At 44.3% G+C, this 14,286-nt stretch overlaps 2 protein-coding genes and 3 non-coding genes across 56 annotated transcripts in view; 4 read left to right on the top strand and 1 right to left on the bottom strand.

Moving 5' to 3' along the window:
* Positions 1–6,467, bottom strand: part of Pbrm1 (polybromo 1) — a 104,792-nt gene extending 98,325 nt beyond the window's left edge. For 17 of the 50 annotated variants that reach the window (XM_076544165.1, XM_076544189.1, XM_076544192.1 and 14 more), the window contains exons 1-4: positions 6,029–6,195; positions 5,213–5,268; positions 2,575–2,714; positions 2,247–2,370 (exon numbers count right to left, since the gene is read on the bottom strand). In XM_076544165.1, coding sequence (XP_076400280.1) covers positions 2,247–2,294 — 48 coding nt within the window. In that variant the 5' untranslated portion in view covers positions 2,295–2,370; positions 2,575–2,714; positions 5,213–5,268; positions 6,029–6,195. Of the gene's footprint in view, positions 1–2,246; positions 2,371–2,574; positions 2,715–5,212; positions 5,269–6,028; positions 6,202–6,334 lie in introns of those variants that run through there. The other 33 variants (XM_076544176.1, XM_076544183.1, XM_076544195.1 and 30 more) reach the window with 21 other exon arrangements.
* Positions 6,468–6,526: 59 nt separating this feature from the next.
* On the top strand, positions 6,527–13,451 carry Gnl3 (G protein nucleolar 3). Of its 3 annotated transcripts, none has more exons than XM_076544216.1 (15): positions 6,527–6,703; positions 8,139–8,197; positions 8,647–8,784; positions 8,886–8,996; positions 9,205–9,285; positions 9,743–9,875; positions 10,895–11,007; positions 11,264–11,384; positions 11,631–11,718; positions 12,094–12,268; positions 12,347–12,489; positions 12,574–12,710; positions 12,804–12,965; positions 13,116–13,178; positions 13,261–13,451. In XM_076544216.1, the coding sequence occupies exons 1-15, from the start codon at positions 6,691–6,693 to the stop codon at positions 13,344–13,346; spliced, it is 1,623 nt and encodes a 540-aa protein (XP_076400331.1). In that variant the 5' UTR covers positions 6,527–6,690; the 3' UTR covers positions 13,347–13,451. The 3 variants fall into 3 exon arrangements, with proteins under 3 accessions (XP_076400331.1, XP_006981573.1, XP_076400332.1); XM_006981511.4 differs by having other exon boundaries at positions 6,547–6,703; positions 12,804–12,961; positions 13,112–13,178; XM_076544217.1 differs by lacking the exons at positions 6,527–6,703; positions 8,139–8,197 and having other exon boundaries at positions 8,855–8,996; positions 12,804–12,961; positions 13,112–13,178.
* On the top strand, positions 9,917–9,993 carry LOC121832471 (small nucleolar RNA SNORD19). The gene has a single exon (XR_006076125.1). It is a non-coding gene; the product is annotated as a small nucleolar RNA SNORD19 (small nucleolar RNA).
* Positions 11,049–11,127, top strand: LOC121832477 (small nucleolar RNA SNORD19B). The gene has a single exon (XR_006076131.1). It is a non-coding gene; the product is annotated as a small nucleolar RNA SNORD19B (small nucleolar RNA).
* On the top strand, positions 11,960–12,034 carry LOC121832473 (small nucleolar RNA SNORD69). Its single transcript, XR_006076127.1, has one exon. It is a non-coding gene; the product is annotated as a small nucleolar RNA SNORD69 (small nucleolar RNA).
* Positions 13,452–14,286: the final 835 nt, after the last annotated feature.

The raw sequence follows: 14,286 nt of genomic DNA, 5'->3' as shown, positions 1-14,286 counted from the left end.
TGCCACACTATCAAACTCTGATAGGGCAAATTTGGCAGAAGTATACACATTTATGTCAATAATTCTACATTATTCAACCACTTCTTGCCCCAGATTTATCCTAGAATATGGCTTTCTAACCTATATGTAGTCTTTTTTTTTTTAATTTATTATTTTTGATGTATGTGAGTGTTATGCCTGCAGAAGTATCTGTGCATCACATGTGCGCCTGATGCTGGAAGAGGCCAGAAGAGGGCATCAGATCCCCTGCAATTGGAGGTACAACTGGCTGTGAGCTGTCAAGTAAGTGCCTGGAAACGAACCCAGCCAGGTCCTCTGGAAGAGCAGCCAGCACTGGTAACCACTGAGCCACCTTCCCAGTCCTCCATGTGTAGTCTTTAACAGTGTGCTGGAAATACTGATCTCTAAGACCCTGAGGCAGCCTACTAAGCAGGAGGTACAAAGGGCTAGCAACCTCATCTGCTTTCCTGCATGTCTTACAATTATACCCATAACCTAAGTGGGCCACAGTGTGGAAAACAAAACTAAGAAGTGGTACTTAAGGCAATGAGTGGTGCAAAAGGAGGTGGAGCAGCAAACTTTCTAGCACCGTAAAAGTACCCTAAAAATGAATTCTCCACTTACAGCAGAATTCATAAAAAAATACTCCTGTGAAACAATGTAATTTTGCTATATCTGGGAAGTACTAGCAATCTGTGCTTTGAAGTCTTCTACTAAGTCTTCCCTTCAGTTCTATGATGTACACTATAGTCACATATTTTGAAAATAGCATAAAGCCTCACTAGATGATCTGGAAGAACATGTTATATACATGGGCTCCTGGGTACCATGTGGACATTTGGAAGCGCATAAACATTTGCTCTTGGCTTTAGGCTGACTGAAATTTTCGTTTGCTTGCTGGCTTTTGGTATTTCTTATTGCTATTTGCAGTACTAGGGACAAGATGTAGGGCCTCACACATGATAGGAAGCACTCTAACCCTAAGCCATCTCTCTAATCCAGAAGAGACTCTGTGTGTGTGTGTGTGTGTGTGTGTGTGTGTGTGTGTGTGTGTGCGCGCGCGCGCACATAGGTTGACATTGGATGTCTTCCTTTAGCACTGTCCACCTTTTTTTTGAAAAAGGGTTGTTCATTAACCTGGAGAATGCCTAGTCAGTGAGTGCCGAAGACCTACCTGTCTCTACCCCTCTAGTGCGGGTGTTATGGACACTACACCACACATGGCTTTTAGGTGGGTGCTGGGGGATCTACACTCAGGTCCTTATATTTACACAGCAAGTACTTTACCCATTAAGATAGCTCCCTAACCCTCATAAGAACTATTTTTTGCTGGGCATGGTGCACGCCTTTAATCCCATAATCCCAGCACTTGAGAGCAAGAGCAAGGGGGGATCTCTGTGAATTCAAGGCTAGCCTGGTCTACATATTGAGTTCTAGGCCAGCTAGGACTACATAGTGTCTCAAAAAAAGGAAAAAAAAAAAGAAAGAAAGAAAGAAAAGAAAAGAAAAGAAACTCTGCTTAACATAACTTTACAACATACACATTTGGCTATAATGTAAGAAATGCAACCACTGGAATAAGGTACTGCAGGTACAGGGTATAGACCCAGGAAGTCCTACAATGCTTCTGTAATTTAACAGCAGTATCAAGTAGTGCACTGTAATTTAAAGAACTTTCTAAAGCTAAAAGTTAACAGCAGGCCCTGTTTCACTCCACATTTGATTTAGGAAATTCAGACTCTAGCACTAAACGAAAAAGAACAGTAGAGCACTGGCTGCCAGTGCTACGGAGAGAAAAATTAGGCAAAATTAGGCTCTCCAGGAAACAAAAACAAGAAAAAACAAAACTAACAATCTCTAAAGCAACTAAGAAACAAAAGGGGTCTCCTATCTCTGGCTTTGAACTTAAGTGCACACGTTGTTTAAAACAGAACCTACAGTGATGATGCTCCTTCCTCCAGGCTTTGGTTTGTTACTAAGTATATTAGTTTGAAATTGACTAAAAGTGGTTAAAAGTTTTCTACAAACTTAGGCCAAAAATACCCAGGTTCTGTTGTTGTTCACTTTATGAAAGATTGCTAACTGGCCATAATTCCACAAATTAATGAAATTAAGGACTATCCTTGGAAACACTGATAAACACAGGAGGGATTCAGATAGGAAGAATTACAAAACTTCAGAATGTTGGAAGGGAAACGGTCAAGAATGACAGGAACAGAAAAGGGTGAAGATGATCAGTAATTTACCAGCTTTACCAGAGCACAACCAGCGCCTCGAAAAGCCAATCTCCTCATTATGTCTGAAGGCCAAATGAAGCCAGTGAGAGAAGGTAGGGTTTTATAAGTGCTTATTCAGTTAGTTTATTCAGAACTGAAAGAGAAGAACAGGCAGAAAAAAGGGAAATAGGAGCATAAGTGAGTACAAACAGACAGAAAACATAACATTCAAACAGAGCTGCTAAAGGAAAAGAAACAGGCATAATCAGTTCCCAGGTGCACCTGACATTCCTTCCATTTCAAAACCAAATGCTTCCACATGCTTAGAAATGTCTCGCTGAGTTTCACCTTTACTCACATGAAATGACTGTCAATTCCAGGAATGAAGCATGCCTGCCCAAGTGCCCCCTAGTCAATAAGAGCAGAGTTCAATCACAGAGCTGGAATGGAGAGTGAACACATGTGGGAGGCTCACATGTGACACCAAGTGTTGGCAAGCTGGAACAAACCAAGAACGGCTCATGAGAGCAAACTCTACAAAATTCTTCCTCCCCTCCACCCAAGAGTCAGAGAAAAACATTTCTTTCTAAAAGTTCTATCTGCACTTAAGTTTAGCAGGGCTTTAAAAAAGTCTTCAATTATTTTAGCAGTTCAAAATCACTGCTTTTTATAATGCACTGGAAAGCAAATGACAAAAATGTAAATTATTAGTACTGAGTATATTGTAATTTTAGATGATATAGTAACCAAAACCCTTTCATCATTAATATACTTTCAAAAGACTAGAAAAAGATGCAAGGGAAGGATGGTTTTCAATTTTTATTATCCAAAGTATACATTTTAACATGCAGTGTGGAAGAAATAATGGACCTACACTAAAGAGTCCCAGACCTTCCACCTCTCATTATCTGTTGGATGCTACCCAAATCACGACTTCTGATCTATTTCTTCATCTTTAAAGGAAAACAAGGACTTGGCAAAGAGCTAAGTTGAAAGAGTGGCTGCCTAGTAGGTGGGAGGCCCAACGTTCAATCCTCAGCACCACATGAAACCGGGCATGGCGGTACCCACATGTAATACTAGCACTAAAGAGGTGGAGATGGGAACAGAAGTTCAAGGTCATCTCAAAACAAACAAACAAAAAATGAAAATAATAAAGTGTACCCACACCCTTTGACAGTGAAGAAACGACATACATTAATTTACTTTGAAATTTCAAAGCAAAACTCTTGAGCTACCTAGGCACAGAGCTGGATCCTCTTTATTTTTGTAGCCCCATTCTATAAAATAGTGCTGAAAATAAAATAAATGTATTGGCTGGCCGGTGGTGGCATAAGCCTTTAATCCCAGAACTGGAGGCAGAGCCAGGCAGATCTCTGTGAGTTCGAGGCCAGCCTGGGCTACCAAGTGAGTCCCAGGAAAGGCCCAAAGCTACACAGAAAAACCCTGTCTCAAAAAACAAAAAAAAAAAACAAAAAAACAAAAAAACAAAAAAAAAAAGGCACTAAAAATGCATGAGATGTTTAAAACAAACATTTGTGTAATTTAAAGACAATCTCTAAGCATCACTTCATTTATTTCTTTATAAGCAGAAAACAAATGATTCTGGAGTTTAATTCTAGATGTTGGCCTCATTTACAGTAAAACATCCAAGAGACTGACAATGAATGTGGCCATTTCCCGTGGACAATCAATACTTTAGTGGTCTGGGGAGATAGCAAAGTCGAAGCGCATTCCGGCCACCAGCACCTATATATAAGTTAGGCACAGCTGTTGGGACCAGTGACCCCAGCACTGAGGAAACAGGGGAGGGCAAAGACAGGAGGATCACCGGGTTTTACTGGCAGCCAGCCTAGCCAAAACCCAGCAAGCTCCAGGTCTACCGAAAGATCTTGTCTTAAAAAATAAGGTAGCCCTGGAGAGATGGCTCAGAGGTAAAGAGCACTCTAGAGGACTTGGGTTAGATTTCCAGTACTACATGGCAGCCATAACCATCCACAACTTCAGTTCCAGGGGACCCTCTTCTGGTTTCTTCAGGCACCAGGCACACACATGGTGCACAGCCATACATGGGAGGCAAAACATCTATACACATAAAATAAATGACTAGATCTCAACATAAATTGAAGTACAAAGCAAGAGAGGAAGACAATGCCATGGATCTCTAGCCTGTACATACACATGCACACATATACAAAATAAGTTAAAAAAAAAAGAGCACTTAAAAATGTGTAACTGTGCAAGCAGCTAGCATATCCAAATATCTGACAACTTGTTGACTTTTAGTATTCTTGTTTTTTTTTTTTTTAGTAATATTTAGTATTGCAACACACACTTAAAACAAAAGATATTGATTAAAAAGATGACTCAAAGACCAAAAAAAGCAAGTAATTACAATCATACTTCGCACAGGAAAACCACCCTTGTTGTCATTCAAGCCTTTAGCATTTTGCCTCAGTTGTTGTCTTGTGTTGGTTGTTTTTCTTTCTTTCTTTTTCTTTTTGCAACAGGGTTTCATACATCCCAAGCTAGTGTTGAACTCAGGACCTGAGTTTCCGAGCCTCCCGCCTCCACATGCTAAATGCTGGGATTACAATCAAGTGCTGCCATGCCCAGGTGTATGCAGTGCTGAGGAACTGAACCTAGTGCTTCACACATATACCAGGCAAGCACTCTACCAACTGAACCCCAAACCAACTCAAGAATCTTTTCCATAAACAAAATTAAAACCATAGCTTCTGCAACTGTGTTCTCACAGAGAAGGCTACCAAGTCAGCGCTCGTCCGTCTTCACAATGTCTGATGCACTAACAGTGGTGTACTATACAGATACATATCTTGGAGAGTTTGGTAAGGCACGATTATTAGAGCTATGTTTTATACTCTAACAATCCCACTGGTGCCTCTGCACATACACATCTGTTACTGTTTTCATCCCAAACATTTCTTCAAAGATCCTAGCCTCACTCCCCTCACCCTCCAAGTAGTGGCACATGCCTGTAAATGCAGCTTTCAGGAGACTTGAGGCAGATCATAAACTTGAGGTCATCAACCTGGCAACAAAGTAAGGCCGGGTCAAAGATAAAAAAGGATACTTTCCAATTTTCATTTTGGATCTTAAAAACTACTAAAGCAAAAGCTATATTCTTTAATCTCGATACCGAGTCCAATGTGCTTCTGAATTCTAGTTGGGAAAAGGAATACTACTAAATGAGGGAGAGACAGACACTTTGAATCACTTTTCTGTTTTACTGGCAAAAGGTCTCACTATGTAACCCAACCTGGACAGAAATTTGCCATCCTCCTGACTCGACCTCCCACCGGCTGGAACAACAGGTGTATTCTGCTGTGCCTGGCTCGGAAAGTTCGTTTTGAAAAGTTTGGGTTAAGACAGCTTAAACCAACACACACTTCTCCAGTTATTCCTATATCCACCTTACTGTGTTTTTGTCACTTGTTTTCCAGGAATTCTGTATTTCTGCCCCGTCTTTCAAATAAAAATTATTTTCTTTTAATAGCAAGACTCACTTCTTTCTCAGAAAGTAAAATACTTTGAGGCGGAAAATACTTTTAAAACCAGAAAATACAGTTTAAAAAAACCCGATTCGTCGTGACGTTGTAGATGAGAAGCTGAAGTCTCTAACCTCTAAATAAATACGTCTCACTGACAAAAAAATATTCGGCTTGGGCAAATCACACGGAAAGAGGGAAAAACACAACCCGAAAACTCCTTAGGGAAGAGTTTTTGCCGAACGCCCAAGAAACAAAAAAAGGAGGCCCTGAGAGGCGGAGGAAAAGAAGAGTTTGCCCGACCTGTCACTGGTTCTGGGGACTAAAGGAAACGTTGACAGCTTTGACGGCGCCCGGCGACGGGCGGGAACGAGCAGCGCGGGCAGTTTCCGGGCCCTGGCTTGCCTTTGTCCCCGCCGGCAGGTGCGGCCGGGCTGCCGGGCCTGTCCCGAGGCCCCGCCGCCGCGCCCCGCCCCGCGCCCAGCCCGACCAGCGCGTCCGCACCGCGGGGCGGGGCCTCCGCCGCGGCTCCAGCCCGCCCGGGCCGACACAAAGGCCCGGCAGCTGGCCGAGGGGGAGCGGCCCCGCCCGCCCCGGGCCCGGCCTTACCCCGCCGCTCCGCCGCCTGCAGCCCCGGCCGCGGTCCCCGACCGCCGCGCCCCGCCCCGTGGCCGCCACGGCTGCTATGGCTCCTCTAGCCGCGGCCGCTGCCGTCGCTCCGGCACCCGCCGCCCTTACCGCCCTCACCCCTCCCAGTGCTGCCGTAAACCCAACCCGGGGCCGCCAAGCGATCCCGACTCTGCGCGACAGGGTGTGCGCGCGCACGCGGCCGGGCGCCGGCGGGCTTTACGGCAGCAGCCTGAGCGCGGGACCTTGGCCCCGGCGCCTCAGTTCGCACGTGGCGTCCGGGAAGGCGAGGTGGTGGACCGGAGACCTCTCCTGCCTCCGGGGTGTCCGCTGCCGGCATGAAGCGGCCGAGTGAGTCGGGTCGGGAGGTGGGCGCAGTCCGCGAGCCGCGCGGGTCCTTCTCGCGGGCTGCAGGCCGAGGGCTCCCGCAGGCCGAGGGCTCCCGCAGGCCGAGGGCTCCCGCAGGCCGAGGGCTCCCGCAGGCCGAGGGCTCCCGCAGGCCGCGGCTCGGTTTGCCCGCAGAACTGAGGGAGGGTTGGAAGGCCCAGGACCGACTTCGGCCATGTTCACCAGGGCCTGCTCTGTAGAAGGAAAGCTAGGCCCACTAGGTGAAGACTAAACCAGATTTTGGTCGTTAACGAGTCTGAGCCTGTTTTCGGGCCCGGCGATTTCCTGTCGTATAAGAACGATTCAAAGCCGGGCGGCGGCGGCGCACGCCTTTAGCCCCAGCACTCGGAGGCAGTGGCAGGCGATCTCGCACTTAGAGGCCAGCCTGGTCTACAATGCGCGAATTCCAGGACAGGCTCCAAAGCTACACAGAAACCCTGTCTCAAAAGAAGTATTCAAAACCAGTCCGTCGGCCTTGGTGGCACGTGCCAATCATCCTGTACACGTGAGGATAATGCAGGAGGATCGAAAGTTTGCAGCCAGCCTGGATTCTGTACTGAAGCCCTGGCGCAAACGTTCATAAAAGGAAACCCCCTTTTAACTTTCCTTGAGATTTGTGGTGCTTTCCTCTGGAAGCTGACTTCACTCTCGATCTACTGGGTCAAATTGACTAGGATTTGAAAGTGGAGCATGTACTATTATTAAAACATCCGGCATAATTTTGCAGGGAAGGTTGAGGCAAGGTTTGTGTCGCCCAGACTAGCCTTAGGTTCCCGAACCTCTTGGGCTCAGCCTCCAGAGTGCTCTGTTGATAGACATGTGCCATCATCCAAGCCTTCTCACCCCCATGAGTCATATAAATTGGTGGTTGACTTACTACAAGAAAAGTACATCAAAACATTGTGGTCATCGAAAACTAAGTACAAGGCCTGAAATTTTCAGTATATTTTTGTGAGTCCACTGGCCTGATAAAATAGTGTCTTGAGAGCCAGGGATATGGCTAAGCTGATAAATGCACTTGCCACCAAGCCTGACTGTCAGAGTTTAATCTCCCAAACCCACGTGATGGAGAGAACTTACTTCTCAGACCAAACATAAAATAAGTAAATGAAACATAATTTTTTAGTGGGTGGAATGGAGAGGTGGCTTAGCATTTAAGAGCACTGAATGCTCTTCCATAAGACCAATACCAGGGTTTGAGTCCCAGCACCCACATGTCAGCTCACTGCTTTCCATGGAGAAATGAAGCCCTCTAGTGGCTTCCTCTGCGAGAGCACTGCATACACGTGGTTGTTGCCCTGAGAAGAGCTGCCAAAACATCCATACATGTAATTTTTAGAAAGTAAAAACAAAACTAGGTTTACTGCCCAAGTATACAGTCTTTGTTTGTTTTTGGCAGAATTAAAGAAAGCAAGCAAACGTATGACCTGCCATAAGCGGTATAAAATCCAAAAGAAGGTGAGTGTTCCTGGGAGACCTATACCAATGGATTACCAAACTGATTTTTTCATCCTCTCCTCCATGGGGAAGGCTCTATTAATGATTTAGGGATTGGACGTGGATATAAGCTCTTAAACATCAAGAATGCAGCTGTGGGAAGGTGCAGGGTGAGAGAAAGCCAAAACTGCTCACTGTGACAGAATCTTTACAAAGCTGCTGAGTGATTTTTCTGTTTTATACATACATGTTCTCTACATAATTCCACTTGAAGTTCCATTTTTCTAAGGTGCTTCACATGCATTATAAATTGTGTCTTAAGATTGGCTTATTGCACAAATCCTAAGTGGTAAAGTGTTTTTGTAGGGTGAGGTTTTTTTTTACTTTTGTACAATACTGAGGATTGAACCTATGGCCTCATGAATGCTAGGCAAGCACCTTTTCCAACCTTCTTACGGTGTTTTTAATAGGTCCGAGAACATCATCGAAAATTAAGAAAGGAAGCCAAAAAACGGGGTCATAAGAAGCCTAGAAAGGACCCTGGGATTCCAAACAGTGCTCCCTTTAAAGAAGCTCTTCTCCGTGAAGCTGAGCTAAGGAAACAACAGGTAAATTTTACAAGCTGGAGCTTGCAGTAGAATGTGGTTTCCAGAGTAAACTAACAACATGGTTCTCCAGCTCATTCATTTCTTTTATGGCTCTGACACAGCTTGAAGAACTCAAGCAGCAGCAGAAACTTGTTAGGCAACAAGAGCAAGAAAAGAAAAGAAAACTTGAAGTTGACCCTGGCGACGAACAGTCTAATGTGGAACCTCAGCAGGTAGGGCTATCATCTCTCCTTAAAAATGAGCTGTGCTCTGAAGCAGAAATGAAATTAAAGAAGTGAAAGATTAATAAGAAAATGTAGATTGTCTCTTACTTAAAATACCAAATATATTGCCTGTAGTCATCTGTGGAAATGTTAATATTACTGGTAACAACTGCTATTTCTGATTTTATCATTTTTTCCCCTAATTTTTATATCTTAGGAATTTGAAGAACCCAAAAGCAAGAAAGCTAAATTGGGCAAACAGAATCCAAAGAAGTTGCATTGTCAGGAACTTAAAAAGGTATCTTAATATAGGTCAGTGTCCAAAATGGTAATGAGACTTTGAAAACTTGAGAGCTCCTTTGTAAAGTGGGAATCCATAGAATCCACTGTTGCAGTCAAAGTCAAGAGGGTAGGTAGTGGATTCTTAGTGCATTTGCTTCCTAGCACTGCCAACCCTGATATTCATCTCCCAGGCTCAGTCTTCTCGGTTAACAGAACTGACTAAGCCTTCTCCGTCAGTACTTCTAAGAAGGCCTGTTAAACTACATGGGCACTGTGGCTGGATCATGTGTCCTGACACAGTGGGGTTGTTTCCACTTGGAGACCCATGTCTTATCAGGTTATCTGACTTTGTTGAAGAGCTAGCGTTCTTCATATAAAAATGAAGGCATGGAGCTCCTGTCTTCTGGACTCTCGGCCACATTGAGGGTGTTGCTCAGCAAGGAATTCTGTTGTGATGGTTTCTTACTTGACAGGTGATTGAGGCCTCCGATGTGGTGTTAGAGGTTTTGGATGCCAGAGATCCTCTAGGTTGCAGGTGTCCTCAAGTAGAAGAAGCTATTGTCCAAAGTGGACATAAAAAGCTGGTACTTGTATTAAATAAATCAGGTGAGTAAAAAGAATCCCCTTTGTCTCATGTGTGCACTTGTGAGGTATGAGGAAAATATCTGAACAGTCTGATTCTCCCTGAAGACTGATAAGATCCAACTCTGACCTCAACAGAACCAATACATGTGCACTGTGGTAGCCAAGGACGTGGGAGGAGGTGGTTTCTGCAGGTGATTCCACTGGATTTTCCTGCTCTGCTAATCAGCACTTAGTCTCCTTGGCTATGTGTCTGGATGGGCTTGAGCAGGACGAAGAGAACCCAGAAGAGAGACAATAAGGAATTGCCAGCAGTGGTTTTTAAACTTCGATAGATAGGGGGGGGGTATATTTTGTAGAAAACAAATATAAAAGTGATTTTAAATCACTGTTAGGCTTAGAAAGCTGGTGCCTCTTAGATGAAGGAAAATTCTGGAAATGTGTGCATAGGTTGACCTAGTGATTACATTGAGTGAGCAGTACTGGAGATACTGAGATTCCAAAGTAGCTCGGTGGGTGCAATGCCTGCCTGGTACTCAAGATGGTTTGCTGCTTAGCACCACATAGAAGCAAGCCTGGTAGTGTGTTTCTGTGATTCACCACTAAGGGGATAAAGAGAAGTTCCAAAATTCAAGGTCATTCTCAACTACATAGTGGTTTGAAGGCCTATCTGGAATACATGGGACTGGGGATATATAAATAAAGACGCAACTCATCTCAAGACACAAGTTACATGACAGGAAGTTTACTTTTCTCCTTAATTCCTTTTGAAAGATTGAATACAGTCAATAGTTTGCCACATTTAATAAATTAGGCTTAAAAACCAAACTGAAGGGGCTGGAGAGATGGCTCAGAGGTTAAGAGCACTGACTGCTTTTCCAGAGGTCCTGAGTTCAATTCCCAGCACCCACATGGTGGCTTACAACCATCTGTAATGAGATATGGCGCCCTCTTCTGTTTACATTATAAATAAATAAATCTTTTAAAAAAAAAAAAAAAAAAAAAAACCAAACTGAAGCATGTCTTTTCCCGATTCTTACCAGATCTAGTACCAAAAGAGAATTTGGAGAACTGGCTAAATTATTTGAATAAAGAATTGCCAACGGTGGTGTTCAAAGCCTCGACAAACCTGAAGAACAGAGGGAAGATGCTCAAGGTACACTGTTAGTGGTGGGAAATGTGGTTTCCTCGGGTTTGCGATGATTGAAATATGATGAGTATGCAAAATGTTGATTAAGATGAAAAACAATAAGATCCAACTCTGATTTCATCAGAAGATCATCTGAAAGGCAGTGGAATCCAGTGGGTTTTCTAAGAGCTGGACTCTGGTGCCAGACTTACTCTATTCCACCCAATGGTACTTGCCAGAGTGAATTAAAACTACTGTATTTTGGATTTTTTAATGTCTAAAGGTAAAGAAAAAGAAGACTGTTCCATTCCAAAGTAAAGTCTGCTGTGGCAAGGAAGCCCTTTGTAAGCTTCTTGGAAGTTTTCAGCAGTCATGTGGAAAAGCTATTCAGGTTGGAGTAATTGGTGAGTTTTATTCAGCACATTTAAGTCTAAAGATACTTAGCCAAGGACATCACATTGTGGAATGTGAACAGGTTAATTACTAAAGAATGGGTTTGTTCTCAAATGTTAATTCTGACTTAACTCACCAAAACACTGAAAAAAAAAAATACCAGCTTCAGAAGTTGGCGTCTGAGAGAACACAACCTGGTATGGGCAAGGTAACTACCAGAAAATGTGGTTTATAATCTGAGTTTACTTTTTTTGTAGGTTTCCCAAATGTGGGGAAAAGCAGCATCATTAATAGCTTAAAACACGAACCGATATGTAATGTTGGAGTTCCCATGGGACTTACAAGGTAATTAAAAGTTAATAATTAGAAAGACATCAGTAAAAGAAAGCTAGCTGGTGCTGAGCTAGGAAAGTTGATTGGAAAGGCCCAGCTGCCTGCAGTTGAGTTTGAAAGGTTGAGGAAAGCTGCCTCAAAGAAGGCAATTGGACCTGGTCCGGAAAGATAAGGAAATAACTGAAGTTTGGATGTGTTGCACTGTAACATACAGTGCTTGTTTTAGAAGGACTCTCTGTTAGGGTTTCCCATAAACATGAAGCGGTGATGACAAATTGGATCTGACTGCTGTGCTGAGTTTGTTCAATCCAACCCTGAGCTTCATGTTGTCTTGACCTTAGACAGAGCAGTGTCCCTGTTAATTCCGTCCCCCTCTCTTTCTTTCAGGAGCATGCAGATTGTCCCTTTGGACAAGCAGATCACAGTCATAGATAGTCCGTGCTTCATTATCTCACCTTCCAACTCCTCTGCTGCCCTTGCTCTGCGGAGTCCAACAAGCATTGAAGTACTGAGACCACTGGAGGCTGCCAGTGCCATTCTGTCCCAGGCTGATAGTCAACAGGTAAAAGAATTCCCCTTAGCTCCTTACCACTGTTCTTCATCTACACAGACGAATGACAGTTTCTGTTCTGTTTTTAAGGTGGTATTAAAATACACTGTCCCAGGGTATAAGGATGCTCTGGATTTTTTTTCTAAACTTGCTCAGAGAAGAGGTCTGCACCAAAAAGGTGGAAGCCCAGGTGTTGAAAGTGCTGCTAAGCTGTTGTGGTCTGAGTGGACAGGGTAAGGTGTCTTTGTATTGGCATTGAAGACAACATAGAATAAGGGGACTCAACTGTGTTTGACGGGTCTTATTTTTAATGCCAGTGCCTCATTAGGTTACTACTGCCATCCTCCTACACCCTGGAGTCCTTCTCCACATCTCAGTGAAGCAATGGCAGCAAACATGAAGAAGGGCTTTAACCTAGAAGAACTGGAAACAGATAATGCACACAGCATACAAGGTGAGTGAAGTTGTTTTTCCTTTGTATTGATGAGGACATCAGTGACAGTGCCGGAAGTCTTAGCTGTTAACCTGAGTTTTATTCGTCCTCTAGTCCTCAAGGGCCCTCATCTAACTAATAGAATCCTCTTCCGGTCCTCGGGCCTGACAAATGCAATAATAGAAGAAGCAGACATACCTGAAGAATTGCCAAGACGGAAAGAACACAAACAGGATGGTGAAGATGAAGGAAATGTTGATGGGGAAGACAATGTAAGTGACTTTTCTAGCATTACTGCACGGAAAGAATGAGGAGGGCCAAAGGTAGAAACAGTTGGTGACAGAATTCCTAATTAGGTGTCCGCCCAAGACTCTTCTACCCTACCTACCTCATAGGGTTAATAAGATGTCTTTGGTCCACAGGCAGAGAGCTCAGATGTACCCCCTGTAGAAGACACCAAGGAGATGTTAGCTGTGGAATCAACAGCAAGTGAGTCTGGGACCAAGGACTTTGAGCACAATTGCTTGTATCTTCTTGTATCAAATCTCACTTTTCTTTCTTTCCTATGCAGGTAAACCATCTGACAGATCATTTACCTTGGATAAAATGAGTGAAGAGGATGATGATGCCTATGACTTTAAAACAGATTATGTATAACTGCTACAGATGTTAGATGTGTGCAGTGTCCCAGATTGATAGAACACAAACTGTAAATCTTGTGAATATGTATCATGTTATGTACATTAAAAACTACAAAGCATTTGTGTCAGGCGTGGTGGCACACACCTTTAATCTCGGCCCTCAGGAGGCAGAGGCAGGAGGATCTCTGCCTTAGTGCCCAGCTGGTCTACAGAGTGAGTCCCAGGGCTACACAGAGAAACCCTGTCTCAAAAAAAAGGGAGTGGGTAGATGGTCTGTATGCCATGGGGTGGAGGCTCTAGAAGAATGCATTGATCTCCTGGAACTACAGTAGTACGGTTGTGACCTGAATCGCTGGAAACTGAACTCTGGAAGAACAGCAGTGTTTACATTCTTACAATAAGGGAGAAGAGATAGATGAGATGTCCTGGGTAAACTGGGGTGGGGGGTGGGGAATGGGAACATGAGGGATCAGGATGGCTGGGGGTGGAACAGAGGAAAAGAGTAATAAAAGAAATACCTTGTTAGAGGGGCCCCAACAGTAGTGGAGAGGGGGCGCCTGAACTGGCCTCCCCTGTAATCAGATGGGTGACTACCCTAACTCAGAGCCTTCGTCCAGTAACTGGTGGAAGGACAGGAAGAGCTCCATGGCCAGACACTGGGCTGAGCTCTGGGAGTCCAGTTGAAGAGGGTGGAGGGATTCTATGAGCAAGGGGCATCAAGATCATGACAGGAAAACCGGAGACAGCTGACCTGAGCTTGTAGGCTCTGGATGGACAACTAGGGACCAACCTAGGCCCCATGCATCAGGGTGACAGTTGTGTAGCTTGATCTTTTGTGGGCCCCCCCAGCAGTGGGACCAGGACCTGTCCCTGATGTACCTATTCAATACAGTGGGATGCCTTGTTCAGCCTTGATGTAGCAGGGAGGAACTTGGTCCTGCTGCAACTTGATATGC

The sequence above is a fragment of the Peromyscus maniculatus genome, chromosome 9, assembly GCF_049852395.1.
Source record: "Peromyscus maniculatus bairdii isolate BWxNUB_F1_BW_parent chromosome 9, HU_Pman_BW_mat_3.1, whole genome shotgun sequence".
Lineage (NCBI taxonomy): Eukaryota > Metazoa > Chordata > Mammalia > Rodentia > Cricetidae > Peromyscus > Peromyscus maniculatus.
The sequence above is the reverse complement of the archived record's forward strand: the minus strand, read 5'-3'. Positions and strand labels throughout refer to the sequence as shown.